Below are 26449 nucleotides of genomic sequence, written 5' to 3' on the forward strand. Positions count from 1 at the left end.
ACACCTTGGATGTCATTCTGAAAACTTAAATTAGCACCAGGGGAAACAGAAGGGCCAGTGGCCCAAAGTACATATTTACTTAACTGCCTGTTTATTTGAGGCACCTACTGGGTTGGAAGAACATGCCAGCTTCATCTTCTTTCAGTTAGGATAAAGGTATTTTAAAAATTACCAAAAGTCATAGTTGGTGTAGCTTGTATGTAAACAACCTCGCAGGGCCCATGTCTTTTGTGAACATGTGTCAGGTTGAAATCTTACTGTGAAGCGAACGGGATGCTGTATTTACCTGTTTGTATTTCCTTGTGAGGGGCAGCTAGGTGGTGCAGTGGATAAAGTGATGTACTTGAAGGCTCATCATCCTAAGTTCAAATCTGGCCTCAGCCACTTACTAGCTATGTGACCGTTTGCCTCAGTTTCCTCATCTGTGAAATGAGCTGGAGAAGGAAATGGCAAACCATGCCAGTATCTTTGCCAAGGAAACCCCAAATAGGGTCACGAAGAGTCAGACACGACTGAAACAAATAAACAACTACTTCCTTGCTTGTCCCTAGTTCAGAGAAGGCAAAGTTAGACAGAGTAATGGATTTGGAGCTAGGAGGGTTTTGGTTCAAATCCTGCCTCAAAAATTTACCAGCTGTGGGACTCTGGTCAAATCATTTAACCTCACAAGACCTGTTTCCTTTTCTGCAAAATGAGGAGACTACCTGAGATGGCTTCTGAGGTCTCTCTATCAGCTATAAACCTGAAATCCAAGGGATTATATAGGACTTCAGGTGAATCCAATAAATGCCAAGTCAGCAGAAAGATTACTGATGGAGAAAAAATCCAGAACTGCAAGAAAACCCAGATGAATTGGGTCCAGAGATTCCAAATGGGTGAACCCCAAATTCTGTTTAAGTACGTTCAGGAGAAATGATGCCATCCTCCTATATGTCCAAGGGAGGGGAGGCACAGGTAAAAAAGCAGGGTCACTGCCAGCTGAGAAGCGATCAGAATAGCTTCCCTAGGCCTAGATGAATGAACAGAACAATAATTAAATACATTAAATAATACGGATAATATAATTATAATTCTAGCTGATATTTACACAGGACATGAGAGTTTACAAAGCGCTACACTCAGGTCATCTCCATTTGACTCTTACAACAGCCCTGTGAGACACTCCCATTTTACAGAGGAGGAAACTCTGTAAGGGTAATTTAAATGAGAAGATCTTTCCCACCAGACTCACAGGAGTCTAAGTCACAGGGAACAGGAAGGGGCGGAACATGAAGGGTGGGAGAGGAAGAGGCGGAGCTAGAGCAAAGCTGGGAGGAAGTGAGTCAGAGGGCAGTCAGAGCTCGGAGGAGGCAGGCAGCTGGTGTGTCAGTGAAAGGACTTGTTGGCTGTTTTGCTTAATGGACCTGGCTTGTGGGAAGCCCCTTAGGGATGGCGTTCTTCTCTGCACTGTGCTTGTGGATAGATTTTTGTTACTATGATGGATCTGGCTTTCTGGGGTCTGAATGAATGTTCTGGTTCTGTCTTCCATGTGGAGAGTCTGTTGTATTTTGCCATTCAGAATGGCGCCATTGTAGGCACTGTGAACGTTGCACTGGTGCAGCAGGCTCTAAGGTTAAATGACTTATACAAAGTTGAAAAGTTAATAAAGATTTGAACCCATGTGCAGCACGCTTATCTGCCACATCAACCACCTTTCTAATATAGGAAAGTCTGGTAAGTTTGGGGTACCTGGATCACATTCATATTCACTCTGGCCTATCCTATGATTTCTGAATTTATGTCTGAAATGGAGGTTCAGGAAGCAGGGAAGTTCATTGAGAATTCTGGAATTGAAAGACAAGTTACCTGGAAGAGGCTTGGCTCTAAGGAGGAGACTGAGTGGTGCTCCAAGGTCACGAGACAGCAAATCTTAGGTCTCCTGGCATTCTTTACAGCTCATCAGAAGGGAACCCCTAGAGTACGTATGCTTCTCTTGAACTGCTACTCTATCAGTGGAATACAGGTGGCCAGTGCAGTGCCATCTGGTTTTGCCTCAATGTCAAGCCATCATAATCATAAATCAACTGTTCTAGGGCAAGTTAGAGCATCCCAAGTCAACTGGGCTACTTCTGTCTCAGATGAAAGGCAGCGTGGTACAATGGTAAGAGTTTTAGACTTGGAGTTAGGAAGACCTGGGTTCAAATCCTGCTTCTTATACTGACTAGCTGTGTGACCTGGGGAAGTTCCATGACTTCTCCCAGCCTCCATTTCCTCATCTGTAAAATGAAAATAACAACAACGCCTGTCATACCGTGTGGCTGTGAGGAACGAAGGAAAAGCGGTTTGCAAATGCTCTGCAAGCCTTAAATTATCTCTTAGTGTGAGCTGCTAAAGGCTTTTACCCTCCATGTCTCTTCTCACATTTAAGTGCCAACTGAGAATAATCTGTTAGAACAATAACAATGACAGCTGGCATGTGTGTAGCACTTTAAGGTTTGTGAAGCATCATACACACGTTATCTCACTTGATCCTCACAACAGCCCTGTGGCATCCGTGCTGTTATCATCCCCATTTTACAGACAAGGAAACTAGTCTGAGAGCAGTGAAGTGACTTGTCCAGGGTCACAATGCTATTAAGTTTCTGGGGTGGAATTTTAACTCAGGTCTTCCTGACTTTGAGTCCTGTGCTTTATCCACTGTATCAGTTTGCTTTTCATAAATACAGATGATAAATTCTCAATTTTCTAGCTTTTCCTGAAGTATAGGTTCAAAGAAAATGGAATATATTTGTTAGTATTAGAACATACAAGCATGGGTTAATTCTGAATATTTTAGAGTCCATGGAGTGTGGGGGCAGCTCGTGGGATGGTGGGTAGAGTGCTGGGCCTGGAGTCAGGAAGACTCATCTTCCTGAGGTCCAATCTGGCCTCAGACGCTTATGAGCTGTGTGACCTAGGGCAAGTCACCTGATCCTCTTTGACTCATTTTCTTTGCCAAGAAAACCCCAAATGGGAAATGAACATGACTGACAAAAATGAATGAACAACAAGACAAAATATTCGGGGTGTGGGGGGTTTTAAAATCCTTGCTCTAAGTCACCCCTCTTTTCATAGGTGAGGCAAGAAATCTGGAAAAGCTATGAGTAAAGTTTACAAAACAAGTTACTGGGAGAGTCAGGACAAGAGCCCAGGGCTCTGCCTACTATATTACAATTTCCTTACATTTAAGTTTCTAAGTGTTTGCTAGTCTGGTATTAACCTCAAGGGCTTGGTGGGGGTCACGTTTAAGCAAAATAAGTCAAAAGGTTCTTCTCTTTATCAACCTATCACACCAACTCTTTCTGAAGATGTAGGGCGGCTTGATCTTGTCTGCCACTGTGGGCATAGGACTATTACATTTTAAATAACTTCCATTTAACTGTGTAAAGACCTCAGTCCTATCAAGAGTGCATTTCTATGTCTATGAGCAAATGTTCTACTGGAATTTCACTGGAGAATCAGATTCAAATGAGATTATCAGGAAACTAGAAGAATGATGTCAACTACCTATCAGGTAGAGAAAATACACAGGCTATGAACACAACTCACCCAAGAGGGCATAGCCGTACAACTGTGAGCTCAAGCACACAGTGTTCTCCTGTTTGAGACCCAGCAGTAACAAGGATGCTCCAAAATTCTTCTCTTCCTCCCACTGCAAGAAAGCACAAGGGTAAAGGTTGCTGGTAAGCAATATTGGCTGAAAATGCTGATAGCCTATTTTCCCTCTCTCAGATACACACACACACACACACACACACACACACACACACACACACACACACACACATACACACACACGCATGCACGCAAAGGAGCAAACAATTGAATTCTTACACAATTCAGTAAGCATGAGAATGCCTCCTCTTAATAGCTTGTTAAAATAAATCCAATCACTAATTTGCTTTTAAGGGAATATGTGCCTTTCAGAAACAAATCCAAACAAATTAGACAGGCACATTAGCAATAGAGTGCAAAATTCTAGTTGAGTCAAACTGAAGACACTGGATAGGGGAGGAAAGGACGCAAAAAATACAGACAGCATCTCTGTCTCTGCCACCAACTCCTAAGAGAAGTAGCCAGGGGACTCACAGGAGACACTGTGACACAGGGGACCAGGCTGGCAAAGGTATGATGTGATGTGCTTGGTGTGAAATCAGCTCACATGTAAGCATCTGGGCCAGCGGGAAGAGCAGCAAAAGCCAGGAAACACCGTTAAACATGTTTTGATCCAGGGATGCTGCTCAACCATTAGGAACTAAGCAGGAGAATGAACAGAGCTTCTAGGCTGCAATTCTGGCCAGAGTAAGAGGTTTCCAGCACAAGAGGGGCCCCAACCCCTTTCACTTTCCTTGTGCAGCTCTGTCCTTTGAAAGATCTCAGTTTGATCGCTGTGGGCACACTCTCTGGTAACGTAGAAAGCAACCTTTTCATTCAGGTCTTACCTGTTTCATGATTAGTCCTGGCTAAAAAATACTGCATAGTTTGGAGGCCAACCCATTTGGTGATAAGTCCGGTACACATTTAGCTAAGCCGCTTCTTTGGAGGATACACAATCCATCCTTGGTCCTGTAGCCAAAGCATTACCCACTCATGCGATCTACCAGAATTCACATTTCACAGGCAAAGCCTCTAAGAATCTAGTGTTACTTCTACCTCAACACCAGCATTTTGTAGATCTTTCCAATTTAGTTTAACATTGGTGTCATTTCTCATGCTTCTTCAGCACTGGGAACAATCATTTCAAGATGGAAAAGCATCCCAAATATAAGGACTTGGAATGGATGTAATTAAGTCTGACTAATTCATAAGCCATTTGGTTTTCAAAAACAAACCATGACAAAAAAAAGAGAAGCTTGGCACTGACTGATAAACTGAGTGAGAAGTGACCCTGGTGAGATTTTACTTTTAAAAATTTAGTTATTAAATGACAGATTTTTGCATTAGAGACTTTTATTTTTTTTCCTTTCTTGTTCTGAGTGACAAGGTATGTCAGGAAAATAGAAGGTAAGAATAAAAATGAATTTGAAAAACCTGCAACTAAATATTTAATTATCTGAGACTTTCTAAATTAATTAATGACCCAGAGGTGATATTAAACACCAATCACACTTTAACAAATGCTATTCATCAGTTATCTGCATCATCAGGTCTTTCAAAGAGCTCAGCCCAGTTTTCCAACACTTGTAGCTAACCTGTGTTAAATTTTACAATGTACAGAAGTGATGGGTGTAAAGTACCATTGAAGCCCATTCAGTTTCTTAAAGTATTCAGTTTCCATTTCTGGAATCAAGAACAAAAGAAATCTGTTTTCTCTTTCCGTCTTAATCTTCAGGTTTTTTAGCCAAATGCAAATGGATTTCAGTGTTTGCCACTCTGACTCATCAGCACCCACGGGTTGGTGCTTTCTCAGGCTCAAAGGATTAACGAGGAACACTTACGCTGAATTCTGACTTCTTTGCTAGACACTGGTACAAAACATAGAGGGACAGCAGCTGGGTGGAGGGCGCGTCAAAGTCTTCCTGCAGCATGATCTGGAAAACCACCGCTAAAGCATCTGGTGAGGAGAACAAGGCAGGACAAAAATGGATTCAACCTCAAGGAAGCCCATCAACTGGTATTTATTAATAAGTCAGTCAGTCAAATATTTACTAAGCACTACCACTACATGCCAGGCACCGTGCTGGGGACGAACCGCCAACTGCCCCTCCTCAATATCCCCACACAAACAGAAAACTCAGTTCTTGCCCCAAGGGAACTTTCCTTCCAATTATTCCATAATTTTTAGAAAATAATTCTAATAATTATTTGTATTACTGTATTTGTATTATTATAAATAAATATATATTTGTACATTGTATATATTTGTATTATTGTAATTCTAAATGTCCCTGCTCACGGTTATTTGGTCTCCACCAAAGCTCTACCCTGATTCCTCCCAATGATGACCTTTGGCTGCACTAGCAGAGCCTACACTAGAAAGGCTTTGAGAACAGGCCCAGTGAAGACTGTTTTCAATCTGAAAACAAACTCAGAGATCATTAAGTTTGGATAGATTTATAACAAGAGTTGGGTACTAGATATAGAATTTCTTCTTTTGAGTCAAAGGTGCTCATGAAGATTCTCTATGTAAGCATGGAGGAGCTGCCATTTTGACTGGCTGGAGGGTGTATCCACATGGATGAAGCCATGAATCTTTCAACTACTGAAGTCAAGAATGACAGAGCTTCCATGCCTGGTGCAAGCCCATCTTCTTCCTTTGGCCTTCCAGAGGGGAGGGGCAGGAACAGGCTTTGGGTTTGAGGTTGTTTTGTCATTTTATAGTGATGGAAATTAAGAACCAAATTTAATTTCAGAGGAGGAAGCAATGGTAGAGAGCCAACACTGAGTTGTGTATCGGGTCCAATTTCCTCATTTTACAAATTAGGGAACTGAGACCCAGAGACATGAAATAACTCACCGATTGCCCTACAATGAGTTAGGGCTAAGAGTCTCAACTCCTAGATTCAGCACCCTTCCTGTTGGGGTTCAGACTCTGGGAACCTCCCTGAACTCCCCTTAAATCTTCCCACTTAACCTGGCCTTTCAAACTCAATCTGTTGCCCTTAGCCTAGCCCAGCCTTCCATTGTCTGTTACCTCAGGATTGTTCCACTTGGTTCCCACCCAAGCCGGCATTGTCTGATATCTCCTGATTGCCTCCAGCTGTTTCCAACCCTTGACCAGTCACCCCAGTCCCACTGAGGTCCTCCTTTGACTTCTCTTCAAGATTCTCCCTACACCCCTCCTCCCTTCACCCTAGACTACCAGACCACCCCCAGATCCCTCCTACAGTCGTTTCTGTACTTAAATTCCATCTCACCTCCATGAAGGCGCTCAGATTCAATCCAGCTCAGACTCTGTCGAGCTGAGATTGTATCTGGCCTGCTTGTGAATACAAGCATTACAGATGCTTAGGCTCCTTAAGAGTCAACTCAGCAAGACAAATCTTTTGTTTTTCTTTGGTTCTAAGAAGGCTTGTGTTGAATTCATTGGAGCAGGACCTGGCGGGTTAGTATTTTGGGGTCCCCCAGCACCCTAAACCTCAACATTCCCACGTCCCATGGTTGATTGCTGCTGCTGATTCTTATTTAACATACAATAACACGTATTTTTTTTTTCAAGTATCTGTATCATGGCGTAAATCTGTAAATAATGCCATTTGTCTTTAGTCACTTCCAGTTCTAAATCCATGCCACTACGACCAGAAAACAAAATAACGATCAACAATCACAGTGTAGAAACTTGTGACCGCAGCGAGCCAGGCAAAGTACAGTTTATTAAAATATATAGTCCTTTAACCTGAAAAACTGAGGTTGCAACGAAAGAGAAATAGTCTCAAGTTTCTAAAAGTGGTTTTACAGGAAAACAGCTTTTGATTAAATTCACCTGGCTGAACCAAGCATCTGATATAGAAAATGAAGCTTGGGGTATACTAGAAATGGATCTCACAACAGCGCCTGGCACATAATTGGCATTTAGTGTGTGCCAGTCAATTGATCTGCATGCTAGGCTTGGCTACACCACTTCCTAGCCAGGTGATCTTTCTTCTATTAGGTAGAGTCTCTGTGACTTTCGTTAAGTCCCCTCATTCCTCAGGGCCAGTTTCCTCCTTTGTAACATGAAGAAGTCACAGAGGTCCCTTTCAGCTCTAGATAATAGCAACGGCACACATTCATATAGCACTTTAAAGTTTGCAAAACACTTTATTTGCGTTATCTTATGACGAGGCATCATACACATGTCACAGTCTAGCTCAGCACTCAAGAAAGCGCTCACCACTGGCCTCAAGACAATGGATTCAACGGATCATTTCTTGGTGCTTGCAATGGGTCTGGATAAGCAGAACTTGCTACTCTCCAGATATGTACTCAGGGGCTTGTGTGACTCTCACCACAACCCTCTTGGAGGTTTTATTATGCTCATTTTATCGATGAGAAAACTCTTAAGCGATTTGTAAAGAGTCACATAGCTAAGACATACCTGGGTGGGACAAAAACTCCTATTTTTCCAGAATCCAGACTGGGCAGTTCTACTCACTATACCACCTATCTGCCACCTCTATATTGTTGACCTTGGGCATATCACAGGAATTAACCTATGCAAACCTCAACTGTCTGATCAGCCCAATGGTAATGTCTACTGTTGCATTCTGAGGAGCAAAGGGCATAACGTATGTGAAAACTACAAAGTTACATACTGATATAAGGAGCAAACAACAATTTAGTTGAAAGAAAGAAAACCAAAAAATAAACAATTGATTCCTTGATTCTAGGGTGTTGGGCTCATGCAGAGTACATCCTCTAAGAAACTGTGGATTTCTTACCTTCATAATTTTCTTTCTTTATAAAATAATCCATGAGTAAATTGAATGTAAAGTTATCTGGGAAAATTCCATATTGTACCTTAAACAAAGGAACAATAACAAAAAAAGAGACATGAAAAAAGAGAAAATAATCTACTTTAACTCAGCCTGAAATACAAGCTAACTACATTGTACTCAAGAGAAATATCCCCATGAACCCGAGGAAGCGATTTCAGTGAATCATTTCTTGGCTCTTCGGATGGGTCTGGGTAAGCGGAGGTCGCTCCTCTGTGACGTGCAATCGGAGCTTGTTGGTTAGTTAGACAAAGAGAGGGATGGTGAGTGGTCTCAGACACAAAACACTTAAAAGTGAGAAGAAATGGCTAAGCCTACCACCATTTGATAGCTTTTTTTTTTTTAAAACAGCAAGCTGTTTCAATGATTCTTCTCTGACAAGCATCCAATCAGAAGACCATGTGCAGAAACAGACTTCAAGTGGCATCAACGTCGTAGTATTTTCAGGCTCTCTGATCGGTTTCAGAAGATCCCTCAGACTCCCCAAATCACAAACAAAAAACCCAAACCCAACCAACCTAGGCAAAAAAGCTTTTCAATAATACCTCTTACCGAGGTCATGGGATGCTGCCTATAATAGTATGTATCACATAATAATAGCCTGGCTTTAGATAATAGTATCCCATAATAACAGCCTGGCTTTAGATTGCATCTTTGATTTTTCTAAAATTATTATTTACCAAATAAGCCTGATTTCAGTAGCTCTGTGTCTTTTAAAAGTTCTGGTACATGGTGACCGTTTATATTGCTTAAAACTCTCTGTCCCCTGACCTGTTTCTGCTAGCCCCCATCTCTGTACCTCTGATCCTACTGCATTCCTCCCTTCCCACCCCCCCCCCCCGCTCCTTAATAATGGTGATGATAATGATTATAAAGCTGGTAATGAAAATAATAATGCTAGCTGACATTTATACAGTCTTAGCTTTGAGAACTTCAAGAAGTATAAATGTTACAAACTGAAAAAAAACATGCAAAAGCATAATTATTTAAAGTTTTACACTTAGTTTTGTGAATTTTGAATAAAAAATTTTAAACGTTCATTTTAATGCATTGCATAGGTGACATTTTCTCCGACTGGTGGATCGGTAGGAGAGGTCTCCCTCTGACTTGGCTACCTCAGTTACCTGATCTACTTCCATCAGACTTATTTCTTGAGCAGTCACGTCTCAAGGCTAGAATTATAAATGTGATCTTTTTAATCATTGAGTAGCAGTTGATACAAGGTTCTACATAGCTCCAAACCACCACATGGGTGGTGTCAAGCTCAGCTAGAAGCAGGAGCCACTAAACTCTACACAGGGATCTCTGTGGGCTGCACGCTGACTTAAAAAACCACAAATTAATAGTGTCTATGTTTTCTTATGCTTTTATTTATTTTGTCAAATATTTCTCAGTTATATTTTAATCTGGTTCAGGTCTCACTTGGGAGCCTTGTGGTGGGGCATATTATATGTCTGGGCTACAGAGATGTAGACCACAAGATGGTGGTTATGTTTAATTTTAAAATTTCAAATGTTGCTTTTTCTAAGTTTGTAGCATTTTTACTTCTGAAGTTATTAGAGATTAAAATGGCACTAAGACTTTTGGGACACCCCCTACAGTGCTTTAAACTTTACTAGAGACTTCATCTCATCTGAATACCACAACTACTCTATGAAGAGGGCAATTAATTATCCCCAAACTGAGGCTAGGAGGGATTAACAGGCTTGCCTATGCTCACAAACCTAGTAGGTATCCAAGGTGGGATCTGATCAATAGGCAGCCCCTACTGACTCCAAGTCAAATACCATTTCCACTATGCCATGAAATCTCTTCCTCTAAAGTCCAATTTAGGCCACAACCTCCACAGGCACTTCCTTCCCACCCCACACCCCTCTAATTAAGGTGGGGGTGGAACACTGGACTTGGAGTCCAGAAGATCTGAGTCTGAACCCCAATTCACAAGTCTTAACTGTATGACCTTGCCCAAGTCACTTAATAATGTCTCCGAACCTCAATTTTTTCTTATGTTAAATGGGAATAATAAAACCACTAACCTCACAGGGTTGCTGTGAGAAATAAACAAGATTCTGTGTGTGTACCAAAGGTGCAGAGGTTGAAGAAAGCAGAGATGCATACACACACACACACACGCGCACATACATATACCTACACACACACATGCACACATACATGCATACATACATTCACACATACACATATATAAAAATCGTTTTGCAAACTTTAAAATACATAAAACTATAACATATAAACGTTGGCTCTTATTATTTCACCTTTCTTAAATTTTTCACAGCAACTTATCTACATTCTCCTTTGTTTAGTTGTCCAGTTGTGTCTGACTCTCCATGACCCCATTTGGGGTGTTCTTGGCAGAGATGCTGGAGTGGTTGGCCATTTCCTTCTCCAGCTCCTTTTGCAGATGAGGAAACTAAGGCAAGCAGGGTTAAGTGACTTGCCCAGCACCACATAGATAGTGCCTCAGGCTGGATTTGAACTCAGGTCTTCCTAACTACAGGCCAAGGACGCTATGCATTGGGCCATGTAGAAGTTTTGTAGCACTGTTATTTATAATCAGCTGTCCCAAAAGTTCTAGTGCAGCTTTAAGCTCTACCTTAAAAGATTTTTGTGACACCCTGTAAACATCTCTTCTCCTCTCCCCGTTAGATTATGAGAGCCCTCAGACCACAGCCTGAATGGTAGCTTCTGACTCTCCGTACCTAGCACAGAACCAAGAAACATGCATAAAAAATGCTGAATAAATGAAATTATAAACCTATATCCATATCACTGCACAGTCCTGGGGTCAAAGAAGAAATCAAATGAGAACCATAGAATTTTGGAGCTGGCAGACTTAGAGTTCATCTGGTCCCAATCAATCCCTTATTTTATAGATGAAAAAAGGACCCAGAAGGGTTGGAGGGACTCATCCAACGTTACACGCTCAAGGTCAGTGGCTCTCAGGACTTTGTGCCCCTTCCCGGACTCCTGACTCTCTGTACGGTGCCCTTTCCTCTGATGAAAGCCTAAAAGATATTTAATATCCTTTATGCCTGCAAGGTCATCCAATGCACCCGGTCGTCTTGATTGTTTGTCTCTGGAAGAGAGAGTGAGGCTGGTGACTTTAAGAAGCTCTGCCTCACTTACATCCAATTCAGGGATGACCGCGTGACGTCACTGGTCTTCACTGAAAACAAAGGATGAGCAAAGAAGAGAAGAGAGGAGCTGGACCTCCTATTCAAAATAAAGGGGCCAGGCCAGGCAGCTTCCTCCAGAGTGAGGATCTGCAGGGACAGCTCTCTACACCCTGGCTAGACGAGCTAAAGTAACAAGAGGAAAACAGGCTGCCTCAGGTCAGAATGGAAGCAAGGTTCTGGAGGACGGAGACAGCGGCTTCTTTTTGCCTCTGCATCCAGAGGGCCCAGCACAGTACTACACAGCACACACTTAAACTAGATTATGAGAAGAGTTGGATGCCTTCAATTCGTAGCAGAATAAGGGCCATCTCTGCTTTGGTATTACCCCCTGAATTCTGATGCTGCTTCTGCCTTTTGGACCCAAACGAGTCCTTTTGTCTCTGGACTGCTTGGACTCTTCTGAATGACCTGTACTGCCTTGGACCAGCCCCCTTGCTTCTATCCCTGTCAGCTACCTCAAACCCTGACCTGGGGTCACTGAAAATATCTTCCCATCCTTTGTAAGACACTCAGTCATTCCCTCAACCTGACCTAGGCAAGGCAAGGGGAGAGGAAAACCTTTCTTTTACTCCTTATTTTGGTTTGTTTTCACTGGAATATTTTTTGGAGGTGGGAGAAGGGTGATTGACTTTATTTTGCGATAAGCATGCAGTTAGTTCTCTTGGCCTTAGACAAGTACAAGACATGGGGAAATGCCAAGATGCAGCAAGAAATCATAATAGGTAAGATCCAAATAAATTCGGCAGGTCCAGAACGAAGAGGTCGGTGATTCCCAAAGAACATTTGTAAGGCTAATTAAGGGAATCATTTTTTGGTCTCGTGCAGACAGATTCATGGACCAGTGTGGTTTACACCACACACAGGAAAAGGCTTTTATAAAAGGCTTTTATACTATGAAGAAAATGGCATGACCAGGAGGAGTGTGGTTTTCTTGCTTGGAAAACTGATGATTCCTGTTTGCAAGCTTGACTTGAGATCTCAAAACAGTGAGCAGCCTCTTACGCACTGAAAATGACTGACATCCCTCTGCTTGTACCAGCATTTATCCTCGCAGGAAAAGGGGCGCTCTTCTCTAATTCATTCCTCTCACCCCTATGCACAGCTAACTATACAATTATTAGACCCTCAGTTTCCACTCCTAATTTTGAAATAAACCCTTCTGGAGTGGCCAAAGGGTAGTACAGATGCCACTATAGTGAGAGGGAGAGTAGTGTAGAGGCAAAGCAAAATTTGGGGTCAAAAGACCTGAGTTCAAATGCTAGCTCCCTGAGTGGCTTTAACTTTGGAGTCTAAGTTTCTTATCTGTAAAATGAAGCAGTTGGACTAAATGAGGCACCTTTTAGCTCTAAAGGGAGGAGGATGCTATTTGTTTTCCCTAATGCCCAAGGATGAGAGGAGGTGCTGCACAGTGGATGCAGAGCTAGCCTTGGAGTCAGAAAGCCCTGGTCCAAGGATCACTTTTGATAGAGACCGGCTGGGTGACACTTTTCTTGCTGATTTACACTGGTGTAGGGAGCTTCTTCACCACCTTGGGGACATCCCCTTATTGGTGTCTCCCTCACCAGGACCACCATCTGGGAAAGAACCTCAGCCAGGCTTCATGTCTCTCTTGCCTCAATTCTCTCTAGATGTTACTTTCTTCTCTTTACCTACCTCACTGCCCCTCGGCAGGTATCTTCTTCCACTCCTCTTTCTGTCCCAGAATCCTTTTTTGTGTGGTCTTCCCTCATTAGAATTCAAGTTCTTTTGGATAAAGACTGACTTATACATGTATTTGTATCCCTAGTACCTAGCATAGTGCTGGCAATGCCTGGCATATAATAGGTCGGTCCTTCCTTCCTCCCTTCTTTCCTCCCTCCTTTCTGGCAAATAAAGATGCAAAGATATTTCTCCAGGAAAATGACCCTTCAGCTCAAGGGGGACTCTGAGAACTTTGCCAAAGGATATGCTGTGGAGTCACAGAATCATTTTACAGATACAGAAACCAAAAAATCCCAGAGAAATTAAGTAATTCATCCAAGGTCACGCAGAGCAATAATTGTATACTGGGTTACTTGATTTTTCCAGTTTTGTTTTCATTCCCCCCACACTGTTGTGCTTTGGCAAGAAAATAGGCATCCTGCTCCCCCCCTTCACCCTCCCCTCACCCCTTCACCCCCACCCTTGTGTCCAATTGAGGACAGAGCTATGCTTGGGATCCCTACAGGTATTTTAGAGCCCACACCCATGAACATCTTGCAAAAGTCACTCTCTGCTTCAGCGTGGAGTGGAAACTTGATGCCTGTAATGTTAATTCATACTCAAGATCTCACTTATTTTGGGCTCTTATTTCATGTCATGAGGATGATGAAAACTCAACCATGGGTGACTATAATAGCTGCAAAGCTATGTTGGGCTGTTCATAGTGAACTGGATTAGTTTTCAGTTGGCAGACAAAGGGACAAGGAATGACTGTTTGGGGAAATCTGGAAATACCCGCATCTGAAAGGTCCTGTAACAGCTTTTATACTCTGGGGATTACATGGTTCCAACAGGAATGGGCATTTCTTTCCTCCAAGTTCTTTCATTGGGGGGAATCGAGCAGGAAGCCAACACCCTAGGTTTCACCATTCATTCCACAGACATTTAGTAAGTGTGCACCATGTGCCAGGCACTGTGCTCCGCTTGAAGGATTATTGCCTTGGTAACCTCAGGGTCTAGAACAGTGCCTAATAAATGGCACATAAACAAGATGGATAGATGTGATGGATGGATAGATGGATAGGTGAAAGACTAAAGACAAAGATGTTAATTCTGTTGCAGGAAAACAATACACAGAGAGAAAATTAAACAGAAAATATATATGAAATGGGTACAAAGCGATTTCTTGGGAGAGGGCACCAGTTACTGAGAGGATTAGGATTCTTGTCAGAGGTAGTGCCTGAATTAAATGTAGAAGGAAGGTACTATAAGGCAGAGGTGAGTAGGAAATACAATCTAGGAGTGGAGAAGTCTGTGAAGGCAGCTCTGGAGATGGGAGATGGATTATTGTTAATGGAGAAGAGATAGCAAGTTAGGATCAATGGCTACTTTTGTTTTGCAATAGTTCTGATAGGATTTTCCTTATACTCACTGGCTTACTTCTGAAGGTTACTCAGGGAAAGGAGGGTTGCAATGGCTTAAATTCATGTCCTAATCTTTATCATCAAACATATGGAGGTATATGTGTATAGACATACACAGCAACATCCAAACTCATCTAAGTCAGCTTCAGAGGCTTTGAGACACTCACCTTATTGATGAGAGTGTACAAGGCTTTGTCTTGGGCGCCATATTTGAGGCACTGTCTAATCCAGGTATGCATGGTCCAGTCTCTCAGGTACCAGCAGTTGGGACTGTGACGAAACCTGAAGCGTATGGGAGGAGAGAAAGTGCAAACTACTAATTTCCAGTGTGATAAGATTCCTCCATTTTCCTCAAGCAAGCTCTCCAAATATCATAGATTAAGTCAACAAAATGGAAAAATAAAAATAAATACCAATCAAATTTGAGGTCAGCACAAATACACTCTATTTCGGTCAGTATGGGATTCTTAAAAGGGAAAGCAAATGAGAAAAAGGAGAAAAAAAGCCACAAATATCCCAGGCAGGGATTTCTCCTATTTTATACAGCACTTCCAACATCTTGTTTCAATATGAGATCTGTGTAAAATGCTTCCCTAATAAGGAGAGACTCGTGTAAATACATACGTATATTTAAAGCAGAAGGCTTTTAAGCCCCCATTTTGGAAGCCGAAAATAAAACACCCAGAACAAAGGTGGAAAATGAAACAGCGCTGCAAACCTGAAAGGAAATCAACACTGAGCGACACTGACGTTTCCTTCAGGGATGAGAAGAACGCTTGGCTATTTTCACACTGAAGCAAAAGCACACACCTCAATCAATCAACAAGTATTTCTGTGCCAGGAATTATGCCTGAGTCCTGGATGTAATGAAGAAAAACGTCAAACCTGCTCTCAAGAAGTTCTCATTCTAAGGCAGGGGACAACTCAGATAAGGGGGATGGGAAAGGCCTCCTGGGGGAGGAGAAGGCACCTGAGTCAGGAATCCTAAGAGCTGGAGGTGAGGAGGGACAGCAGGTTGGGCATGGGAGAGAGCCAGGACAAAGACACAGAGATGGGAGTTGGAGGATGTGAGCAACAGTATGGTTGGACTGCCGCGTACATGGAAGAACTAGTGGGTTAAAACTAGAGAGAGGCCAAGTAATGAGGATTTTACAAAAACAAACAGAAAAGTTTGGCAAATGACAATATTTCACCCTTCCAACTTTTACACTCTTCCATTTGAGTTGATCCAAGAAACATTTATTACGATGCATCTACAGAGTGCAGGGCTGGCAGGTATTGTGTAGGGACAGGGGGAGTGGGACACAAACACACAAAAATAAGACACAGTTATTGGAAACTCTTATGGAGCTTATAGTCTGGTAGGAAGGCATGAGACATACAAATAACTGCAATGGAAAATAACACATGGTAAATTCACAGAAGAGTGGTTAGAAGGGGGCGAGGGCATTACTAACTGAGGACAGCCCAGAAGGTTTCATGGGGAAAGTGGTATTTGAGCTGGGTTTTAAAGCATTACTTTAATTCTGCATTCCAGGCTAAGAAAATGAGTGAACAGATCTTACACAGACATGCACACTGACACACGCACACATGCACACACACATATACATATGTACTGATTTTATATACATAAACACACATATATACACACATTATCTACCTATCTATCTTTTGGAAGGAGGAAGGGTGAGAAGAATGGTTGGGAGACAGTTAAAATTTCCAAAGAAATGTGCTTCGTGGACCCACCTTCTTGAAAGCTGCTTCCTTGTGGCTAATGGATCACAGCAATAAACAAAATGAAAACTTTCTATGGAAGGCCTGTCCTTGACATTCAGATGGTTGAAACAACCAGGCTTCTCCAGCCCTAGCTATACGCCTGGAGATAAGACTCCACTTGGATTTCACATTCTTGACAACAACGTTTCAAGTGACTGTCTCACGGCGGATAGTAATTTATGTCTGACAGTCTATGGATAAGGGAAGGGAAAAGGGAGTAAGGGGATGTGGGTACAGCATTAAAAAACAATGGAAATGAGGGCAGCTAGGGGGTGCAGTGGATAAAGCACTGGTCCCCTGGAGTCAGGAAGACCTGAGGTCAAGTCTGACCTCAGACACATACTAGTTCTGTGACCCTGGGCAAGTCACTTAACCCCACTGCCTCCAAAAGTACAGTGGAAATGGTATGGTAGAATTGAAAGAACCCTGGCTTCTGAGTGAGTCAGATCCTAGTTCTGCTATGGATCCTTCCCTGTGTGACCTTGGACAATTTAATAAAGTTCTCTGGACTTCAACTGGAACTAAGACGATGCTCTTCTCCACTCTAAGACTGAAATGAAAGGCCACAGGAGAGAGTTATTCAAGTGAAGCTCATTAAGACAGGCTGCAGGACCTAGAAACTGCTTAGAGGGAAGAAGGAATGAAAGAGTAAGCAGATATGAGGAGATCATTTATTGTAGCACAGTAAATACAAACCCAACACAGGATCTGCATAAACCAAACTGCAGCCCAAGTCAAAGGAAGCAAAGAGCCTTTCTGCCACGTATGTGGTTATGTCTTTGGGGCTCCCCTGCCACCTCCAGCTTTAAAAATAAAAGCTGCTCACTGCTGAGCAAAGCTAATGTGCCGCAGATGCCAGCAGCCTGGAGGCCTGGTAGCTCCGCTAGTTAGTTGCAGGACTGGCTTGGCTCTTCCATATGAATAAGCAAGCTTTCCAGAACATTTATCAGATTATTAGAGCCACCAACCTCCTTTTTTTTTTTTTAAAAGCCTTTCCAATCCCTCCTCCCTCCTCCCCAGGGAATACTGCATGCAGTGGCAATGGAGTGAGAAGTGGGAGCTGAGTGGATGGTGGGGGGGGAGGGGAGGAGTGGGGAGACAGGGGGATGCTAAGGAGATGCCACTGGCTGTCGTGTCCAGACTGTTGCTATGCATCCTACCAACCAAGCCTGGACCGTGGAATTCAGTGACGACTATAACAAAAGCCTCCTCAAAGGAGAAATAACCAGCAAGGAAATGATATGAGAATATTTATGTATCAGGATATAACACTCGGTTTCCCAAGCAAAGCCTGGGCATTCCCTTTCCCATTTCAAAAGGACTCATTTCTCTCCCCCACAATGCTCTCGGAAGACCATGTTTACATCAACTCTGAGGGCACCGGCCCAATCATATTTTGAGAAAATGATGCTCTAGTTGCTTTCACAAGGTTATGTATGAAGCCTGCAGTCTCATAATGGATTCTAAAGACAAGGCTTTTATCACACTTCAAAAAGAAGTGCTCTTGACCAAAGACAATTCTTTACTAGAGAGTGAATCATAAAATCACAGAATCCAAGAATAGGAAGGGGCTTGGAGAGTCATCAAGGTCAACCTCCTGTTCAACAATCAAACCTTTGACACCATTTCTACATTTCCTAAATGACAAGGGTGTTCAGTTAGGTGAGTTATAAACTCTTGAAAGCTCAAATTAAGTAATATTCCCCCAAAAGTGTCAAACAAAGGTATATAAAGGTGTGGGCTAGAGGAAAATCTTGAGGAATTTCTCACATTTATGTATTTAAGCACAATCCTATTGTACTTTTTTCTTTCTGCCATATTTTCAATCATCATCTCTAAGAATCTGGACTTTAAAAGGCAAGGCTACTTCTTACTTTTAAGAGATGTGTGGGAAATGGGAAAAGGGCATGCGGGATTATAGATGGACCAAGTGGACACTGGCACTCCCTGAGGGAAGAAAGCCTTCACTGGGATGAGAGGATCCCTCATGGAGGATTGACAGAGGAAAAACATGGCCAGGATTGTCTGTCCCAGGATGAGGGCTGGAGGGTTGGATTCCATACTCAGAGGGAATGGAATGAGGGATCCACAGAAGTGGTAAACTTGGAAAGATTCCAGGGAAAGGAGAGAAGGGTACAGAGGACAAAGGGACAAATGGAAAATAAGATAAATGAGAAAACAAGCATCCAAGGAGTGGGAATTATTCAGCCGAGAAGAGCAAAGCTATTTCCAAACTCAACAAAGCCTTGAGGGTTGGTTTTCTGATATTGTGTTGGCAAAGAGAAGTAGCAAAAGAAACTAAGCTACTCTGTACCAAGTTGGCACTGGCTGGTACTGAGTACTTCTTTCCTAAGACAACTTCATAGTCACTGAAGCGTTGAGATCAGGACCAAGGACAGAGTCAACCTCAAACCCATCTAAGGGCCAGGATGCCTCCTGGGATCCCTACAAGAACAGGAAAGAATAGAATAGAGAAAAGCCAACATTAATATAGATAGCACTTTAAGGTTTGCAAAGCAGATTATCTCATTTGACCTTCATAATAATTCTATGAGGGAGGGGGTATTATTATTCCCACTTTATTGATGAATGACTTGCCCATCGTCACATAGCTAGAAAATGTCTGAGGCAGGATTTGAACTCAGGTCTTCCTGATTCCAAGGCCGTCATTCTCTCCACTATACCATCTAGCTGCCTAGAGTTGCAGTAAAAAGGAAGGTCTATGATGTGCCCTCCAATTCTTGTTCAGATCAGTTAGCTCTCAAACTTTGAACCTCCAATGTCCCAATCCCAGCCAAGCACTGGGTGTAGTGTACGTTTGGAACCATCCTACTCCCTTGCCTTCCCCCAGCTCTCTGACCCTTCACTCCCAGCCTGAAGTCACTCAGGAGTCACAAGCTGTTAGTTCTAGGAGACTTTAAGGCTATTCCAGGGTCTAGAATGTGATTAGGGTGATGGAAAAGGGATGATACTTAGCATCTGGCCTCTGAGTAGCTTAAGGATTTCTGGTTTACAGTAAAACAGATGTACACCAAAAAACAAGTGTCAGATTGACCAGGAAAAAGTCATACTTTGTGAGAGAAGAAAAGATTAAATCTAAAAAAGAACTCAGCAGAAAAACTTCTGAACTTGGGCCCCTGAAGAAGCCCATCAGATGTCTTGAATGGGGATGCGGTTCAATTAAACATCCTTCTTAGATATCCCTCTAGCTCAAGGGTGCTATGTAACTTTAAGGAGGTGATGTGTATAAAGATACTCCGTAACCTTGATAAAGTACTTGACTTGGATAAAACTTGACCCTGCTTCCTCACTGTGATAAAGGGAGACGAGTTTTTTTGGTGAAGAGGCATAAAAGGAATAAAGGAAAAGGACTAAAATTTTGCCAATATGCTGTGCTCAATGAATGCGGAAAAACGACACATTTTCTGAAACGAAGTTGGGTAACAAAGGAGCAGGGTGCCCTGTCTTGTGAGCGGCTAAATGCATCCAGTCCTAAGTTTGGAGAACAAAGCTGCAAGCCTGTCCCCTGAGCTATCTGTAGATGCCAGCCCATGACATCACATGATGGGAAGGGAAGGAGAATAGGAAATAATCAGATGCAAGACAGGAAAAAAGAAATGTCTATTCCCTCACATTTTGTTGGATCCCTTTGTTCTCCTGGCATAGCATTTCCACATATAGGGTGGTTCCTCTCCCTGCCTCCCTATCCTATCTTATGAATCTTACCTTACTACAAAGAAAAATAATTAAGCAAAAATCACCCAATGCAATATCTCTTTGTACTTCTCTTGGCATGCCCCCGAGCTGGGTACATCCTCAGCTTGCTTTTGTGAGTTGCCATCTTCGGATTAGACTAGAAGTTTCTTGAGGTCAGGGACTTCCTTGTTTGAATTTGCATGCCCAGCATATAGAATATACTTAATAAATGCTTACTTACTGACAACATATGTAACATTCGTCACCTCATGGCCTCCGACCTTTCCTATAGACATACCCATAAAGTAACTCTTTCCTTGAGCTAGGTGGCGCAGTGGATGGAGTGCTAGGCCAGGTCAGTTTATGCTCCAATCCTAAAGTGCAGCAAACATCAAAGAATGTTCAAAATACTAAACAACTGTACTCATTTTACATGCCAAAAAGGTTATGCTTAATATTGTACAAGTTAGGCTACAGCAACATGAAAACCAAGAATTATAAGAAGAGCAGGCTGGTTCTCAGAGGCAGAAGAACTAGAGACTAAATTGCCAACATTGGCTAGATTATGGAAAAAGTAAGAGAGTTCCAGAAAAAAAAATCTACATTTGCTTCATTGACTAAAGCCTTTGACCGTGTGGATCACAAAAAAAACGTGGCAAGTCCTCAGAGATAGGAGGATCAGATCATCTCACTTGATCCCTGAGGAACCTGTATGTAGTCCAAGAAGCAACATCAGAACCAAACATGGAACAACTGATTGGTTTAGCATTGGGAAAGGAGTACAAGGCTATATGTTGTCACCTTATTTATTTAACTTACATGAAGATTATGTGAAATGCCAGACTGGATGAATCAAAAGCTGGAGTTAAGGTTGCCAGAGAAATACCAACCATCTCAGATATCCAGATGATACTATTCTGACAGCAGAAAGTGAAGATGAATTAGGAAGCCTCTTGATGAGGATGAAAGAGGAGAGTATAAAAGCTGGCTTGAAGCTTAACGTCAAAAAAACCCAACAACCGAACCCCAAGATCTTGGCAAGAAGTCCCATCATTTCCAAGAAAGGGAAGTAGTGTCTAATTTTCTATTCTTGGTCTTAAAGATCACTGCTGACAATGACTAGAACAATGAAATTATAAAAGACACTTGCCCTTTGGAAGGAAAACTATGGCAAACTTGGACAGCACACTAAAAAACAGAGACATCCCCTTGCCAACAAAGGTCCGTATAGAAGCCATGGTTTTTCCAGTAGCAACGTATGGCTGTGAAGAGTTGGACTATAAGGAAAGCTGAGCACTGAAGAATCTATGTTTTCAAAGTGTGGGACTTTTGAGAGTCCCTTGGAAAGCAAGGAGATCAAATCAGTCAATAATTAAAGAAACTCATCCAGGCAATTCACTGGAAGGTCAAACATTGAAGCTGAAGTTTAAATACTTTGGCCACGTAGGAAGAAGGCAGGACTCACTGGAAAAGACCCATATGCTGGGAAAGACTGAAGGAAAAAGGCAAACAGGATGGCAGAGAATGAGAGGGATAATGTCAATAGAAGCAATGACCATGAGCTTGGACAGACTTCAAGAGACAGTGGAGGACAGAAGGTCCTAGTACTCTATGCCTATGGTGTCAAAGAGTCAGACACAACTGAACGCCTGAAAAACAACAAAATCAGAGAGAATTTTTTTCCATTTCCTCCCTATGTTAAATATCTAGAAAATTTTTAAAAAACACTTTCCTGTCCCACCTCTCAAAGTGGTTGTGAGGAGAAAAAGGAGATACTTTCAATTCAATATCCAATATTTATTAGCAACAAGAATAAGCATCCATGGTATGTGCAGCCCTGTGCACTGTGGTTAGAATCCAGGTGAAATTCATTTATACATGACTGAGTCTTGTGTACGTGAGTGTGTGTGTGTGTGTGTGTGTGTGTGTGTGTGTGTGTGTGTGTAGACACTGCATATATGCTATGAACTGTAATGTAAAATAAAACATGATAAACACATGAGACAGAAACAAAGAACCCATGATGGTACAAGTCATTCTGATGTGATGGAGCTCTGGAAAAGCCACAAGTGTATATACAGAAAAGCTATCGTAACTATTTCATTTACATCACTGGGAAGTTCTACTCTGAGAAAGGAAAAATGTTTGGGGATATTGAAGTCCTTTCTGGGCTCCACTTATGAATACAAGATAATGAATGGCATGTCTGAGAGACTAAAGAGCAGTAGCCTAAATGAATGTTTACTGTTGATCTACACACACACAAACACGTATACATGTATGGGGTATATATACATACTTATGAAAAAATTATTGATTTCTTTGAACCTGAGATCTTGAATAGTTCTGTGCCTCTGGTGATAAGAATGGCAGATTTGACATTTAATACTAGCAGGAAATTGGTTCATCAAGCGACAGCTTAGAGCACTTCTCCGTGAATGGGCAATGAAACCAAAATGTCGATGACTATGAAATAAAGCCGCTTCAACCCTGAGTCCACATGGTTGGGCTCCACTGCTTTCAGCTTATATTCCATTATTTGTCTAGGTCCTTTATGAATCAATTGTCATTATTCCCAGTAGGGACAGGAGCAGTTAGGTGAGACTCAAGACACTTCTGGGATAGAAGCCATACAACCTGCCCTATAACTAGAAGAAACAGTGAAGCTCAAAGAAAGGCATAGGGTGGCAAAGTAGATCTTAATGGAGGATCAGCTTATGTGGGAAATGACATTTTCAGTGATTTATTCCTCCATTAGTGAAATGGGTTTCACTCAAATGACCATTTCATCCATGTTCAATTTCTATCCAAGAGTCTGTCTGCCTTTACAATGAAAACTTTCCATAAAATAAAAATGGCTTTGGTCCTCTACCTTCCCCACCCTAATACTGCTTAACTTTCAAAACCATCCAAAGAAGATCACTCTTACAAATTTTTGGTGTTAAGTTTTTGATGATTGATATTTTGAGGACATGACATAGATGGACTCTAAGAATGAGGAAAAGAAAGAGGAAGAACAGAGAGACAGAAACAAAAAAGAAAAGATAGAAAACTGAGAAAACTGGAGACTCTTCTGTGTTCAAACCTTAGCTCTGGTACTGACTTGGACTGCCCTTGGCCAGTTCAGTTCTCTCGGTCTTTCACTGTCTTCATCTGTAAAATGTAAAAAGGGGGTGGGGGTGGGAACAGATGACCCAAAGTACCTTTTTAGCCCTTAACCAAACTGGGAAGGGGAGGGGAGAAGGGAGGTATAGGGACACTGTGAAGCTATCTCAATCTCTGGAAATCTTAAAGACTTAGGCATTTTATCTCATAGGTCCAGATAAACAAAACCCTATTCTGGAGGGAAAAAAGAAGGGTGACTGGTTCTTTTGGTTCTTTCCCTAAAATGGTAGTGATTTAGAATTCTCAGTCTAGAAGTACCAGGCTCAATTCACCCCAGGGTTTCTGAGAGCAAGGTCACCCAACTTTGAGAGGCCAAAAGGCTTTTAACAATCTATGAAGAGGAAAAGTAAAGGGACCTTTTTTGTCTATTTGGTGCCCCCAAGTGGGTGAAATTCAGCATGACTACATCTCACAGCAATTGCTATACTTGGTTCAAACAAGTTAACTAAATCAGCAACCACCTTTCTCAAGTCAGAGCCGGAGGGTGTTAAAAAAAAAAAAAAGGGGGGGGTGGTGGTGGCAGCGTGTGGAATTCTAAGGTAATAAAATGTACAAGAATGAGCATATAATTAGACTTTCAAATGGAAAGACATCCACTGCAAGGAAGCTTAGAGATTAATGGACAAGTCCCTTCGAATTAATAATAATCTTTAAGAAAGAAAAGAAAGATTAAAAAATTGGACGGCAGAGAGAGGTTTCTTTATTAACCAGCAGAAACAGGGAGCAAGGTCTGGGCCCATCTGTCTGCAATGCCAACTTTGATGCAGCAATCATTTTATAGTTAAAAAAAAAAAGCCCTAGGCTGGCCTAGAAATAGGGAATGAACTGTTTGAAAAACATCTTTTATTGTCTGAGAAAATGAAAGAATGTTTGAAAATGCCAAGGTGGTCTTGCCTCACTGTGACTGCAGGCAGGCATTCTTCCAAAGTCACTGGCCTTTGCTAAGCATGAGTCAGATGGGAAGGGAGGGAGCGCTTCTTGGCAAATACATGTTCTTTTCTCTCTGGCTCCACTACCCCGTTTTTTATTTCTTATTTAATTTTAAAACATTTTTAAAAGCTTTGATGGATCATGATTAAATAGATGCCAGACAGATTTCACTGCAGAAACCTGACCTGGGGAGTGCGTTGGGGAGGGGGGGAAGAGAAGATCTTTTCCAAAGCCTCCACTGTTCGTTGTTCTGGGCCGTAGACATGAGCATCCTGAAAAATGCCAGCTCCAGGCAAATGGGACTCCTGGCCCTTATACTTCCATACCAGGGGTGGGGAACCTGCAGCCTTGAAGTCACATGTGGCCCTCTAGGTCCTCAAGTGTGATCCTCTTACTGAATCCAAACTGCACAGAACAAATGCCCTTAATAAAAGAATTTGTTCTGTAAAACTTGGACCCAGTCAAAAGGCTGCACTTGAGGACCTAGAAGGCCACATGTGGCCTGGAATCTGCAGGTCCCCTACCCTTCCTCCAGACCTTTTCTCAGCTGCTTTTCTCTTTCTCGGGTGTCTGTCCACTGAAATCTTATCAATCCTTCAAGGTCCAGTTTAAATACCACTTACTGTTTCCCTGAAACCTTAAATTGATCTTCCCTTTCTTTCCAAAGATAGAAGTGAAATTCTCTGGGCCCTCACAAAGTCACATGTGTTTCTCAGATAATCTTCCTTGTCTGTGCATCAAAATGGTGCACTGGCTACAGAACAGGAAAATCTGAGTTCAAACTTGGGTTCAGACACTTTCTTGCTATGTGACCCTGGGCAAGTAATGGAAACTCTTTTGGCCACAGTTTCCTCATCTGTAAAATGGGGGTAATAATAGAACCTACCTCCCAGGGTTGTTAGAATAACATGGGCGTGTGTGTGTGCGCGCGCGCGTGTGTACATACACTCACCTTTGCAAACTTTAAATAGCTGTGTAAATGCTATTAGTATTTTTATATCATATCCCACTACCTAGCTTTACATGACTTTTTTGTTGTCTGTCCTTCTCTTAGTTGTTTCAGTCATGTCCAAGTCTCTGTGATGCCATTTGGAGTTTTCCTGGCAAGGATACTGGAGTGATTTGCATTTCGTTCTCCAGCTTATTTTACAGATGAGGAGTCTGAGGCAAATGAGGTTAAGTGACTTGCCCAGGGTCACACAGCTAGTAAGTGTCTGAAGTGGCATTTCACTTCATGAAGAGGAATCTTCCTGACTCTAAGCCCAGTGGTCTATCCATTGCACTATCCAGCTACCCCACCCTTCTCTAAAAGGAGAGAAAAGGAAGGACAGAATATATTACAACTGACCAAGCCCGGCAGAAGCAACAGATGATAAATTTCTGAATCTTAAAACTGATAGTAGACTATGGCTTTGACGTAGAAAGCTGAATTATCTAAGCATCCTACCTTTGCAAACAGAGAAGAAAATCTGAAAAACAATCACTGAAGGCAGAAAAGCTAGAGGCAACTGCTACTTTTAACCTGATTCTGACTTTTTCTTTGTCTGTCTGTTTTTGGTCCAGACCTGTTATTTCATTTGTTCAGAGGAGCTCCCATCTGGGAAACCCTCCACTATGCAAACCCACAACCTGACGCCTGGGAAGGAACTGGGGATGTTTAGCCCTGGAGAAGAAAAGACAGGGGAAAGGGAAGGGAAGGTGAGGTGAAAGAAGGTAACATGATACATAGCTGTGCTCCAGCATACAAAAGGATGTCTGGTGACATGAAGGAAAACAGCATTTTAAAGCTCTAAGTAACAAGCACTGGGCAAAGTCCTGGGGATAAATGTGAGACAGTCCCTTCCATTTTAATAGAGGGAGCTGGCCCATCTAAGGGAGTGGTGCTTAGGGAGGGAGGGGTGTTCCAGTTTGGGAAGTCACAGGAAGGTAGACTAGAGTGTTAGGGGAGCTAATTGGCATATCTTCTTTCTAGAAGCAGTTGCAGAAGGGGAAGGGGGAAGGGATACAGAAAAGGGAGGCAGGCTAAGAGCTCTCAATAAGATGGCAGGGGTATGCAGGCTCATCAATCAGGACAGTGGGCCCCAAGGCAGAAGGAAAATGGGACCAGACTTGTTCTGTTTGGCTTCTGAGGACGGAACTAGAAGAAATG

The 26449-nt window shown here is 42.3% G+C and overlaps 1 protein-coding gene across 3 annotated transcripts in view; it reads right to left on the reverse strand.

Annotated features, from left to right (window-relative positions):
- Positions 1 to 26449, reverse strand: part of MRPS27 (mitochondrial ribosomal protein S27) — a 120655-nt gene that overhangs the window by 17320 nt on the left and 76886 nt on the right. For all 3 annotated transcript variants that reach the window (XM_072606308.1, XM_072606307.1, XM_072606309.1), the window contains 4 exons: positions 14898 to 15012; positions 8379 to 8457; positions 5457 to 5572; positions 3568 to 3670 (listed from right to left, as the gene is read on the reverse strand). In XM_072606308.1, the coding sequence (XP_072462409.1) occupies positions 3568 to 3670; positions 5457 to 5572; positions 8379 to 8457; positions 14898 to 15012 (413 nt within the window). The remainder of the gene's footprint in view (positions 1 to 3567; positions 3671 to 5456; positions 5573 to 8378; positions 8458 to 14897; positions 15013 to 26449) is intronic.

Source organism: Notamacropus eugenii, chromosome 4, assembly GCF_028372415.1.
Source record: "Notamacropus eugenii isolate mMacEug1 chromosome 4, mMacEug1.pri_v2, whole genome shotgun sequence".
NCBI lineage: Eukaryota > Metazoa > Chordata > Mammalia > Diprotodontia > Macropodidae > Notamacropus > Notamacropus eugenii.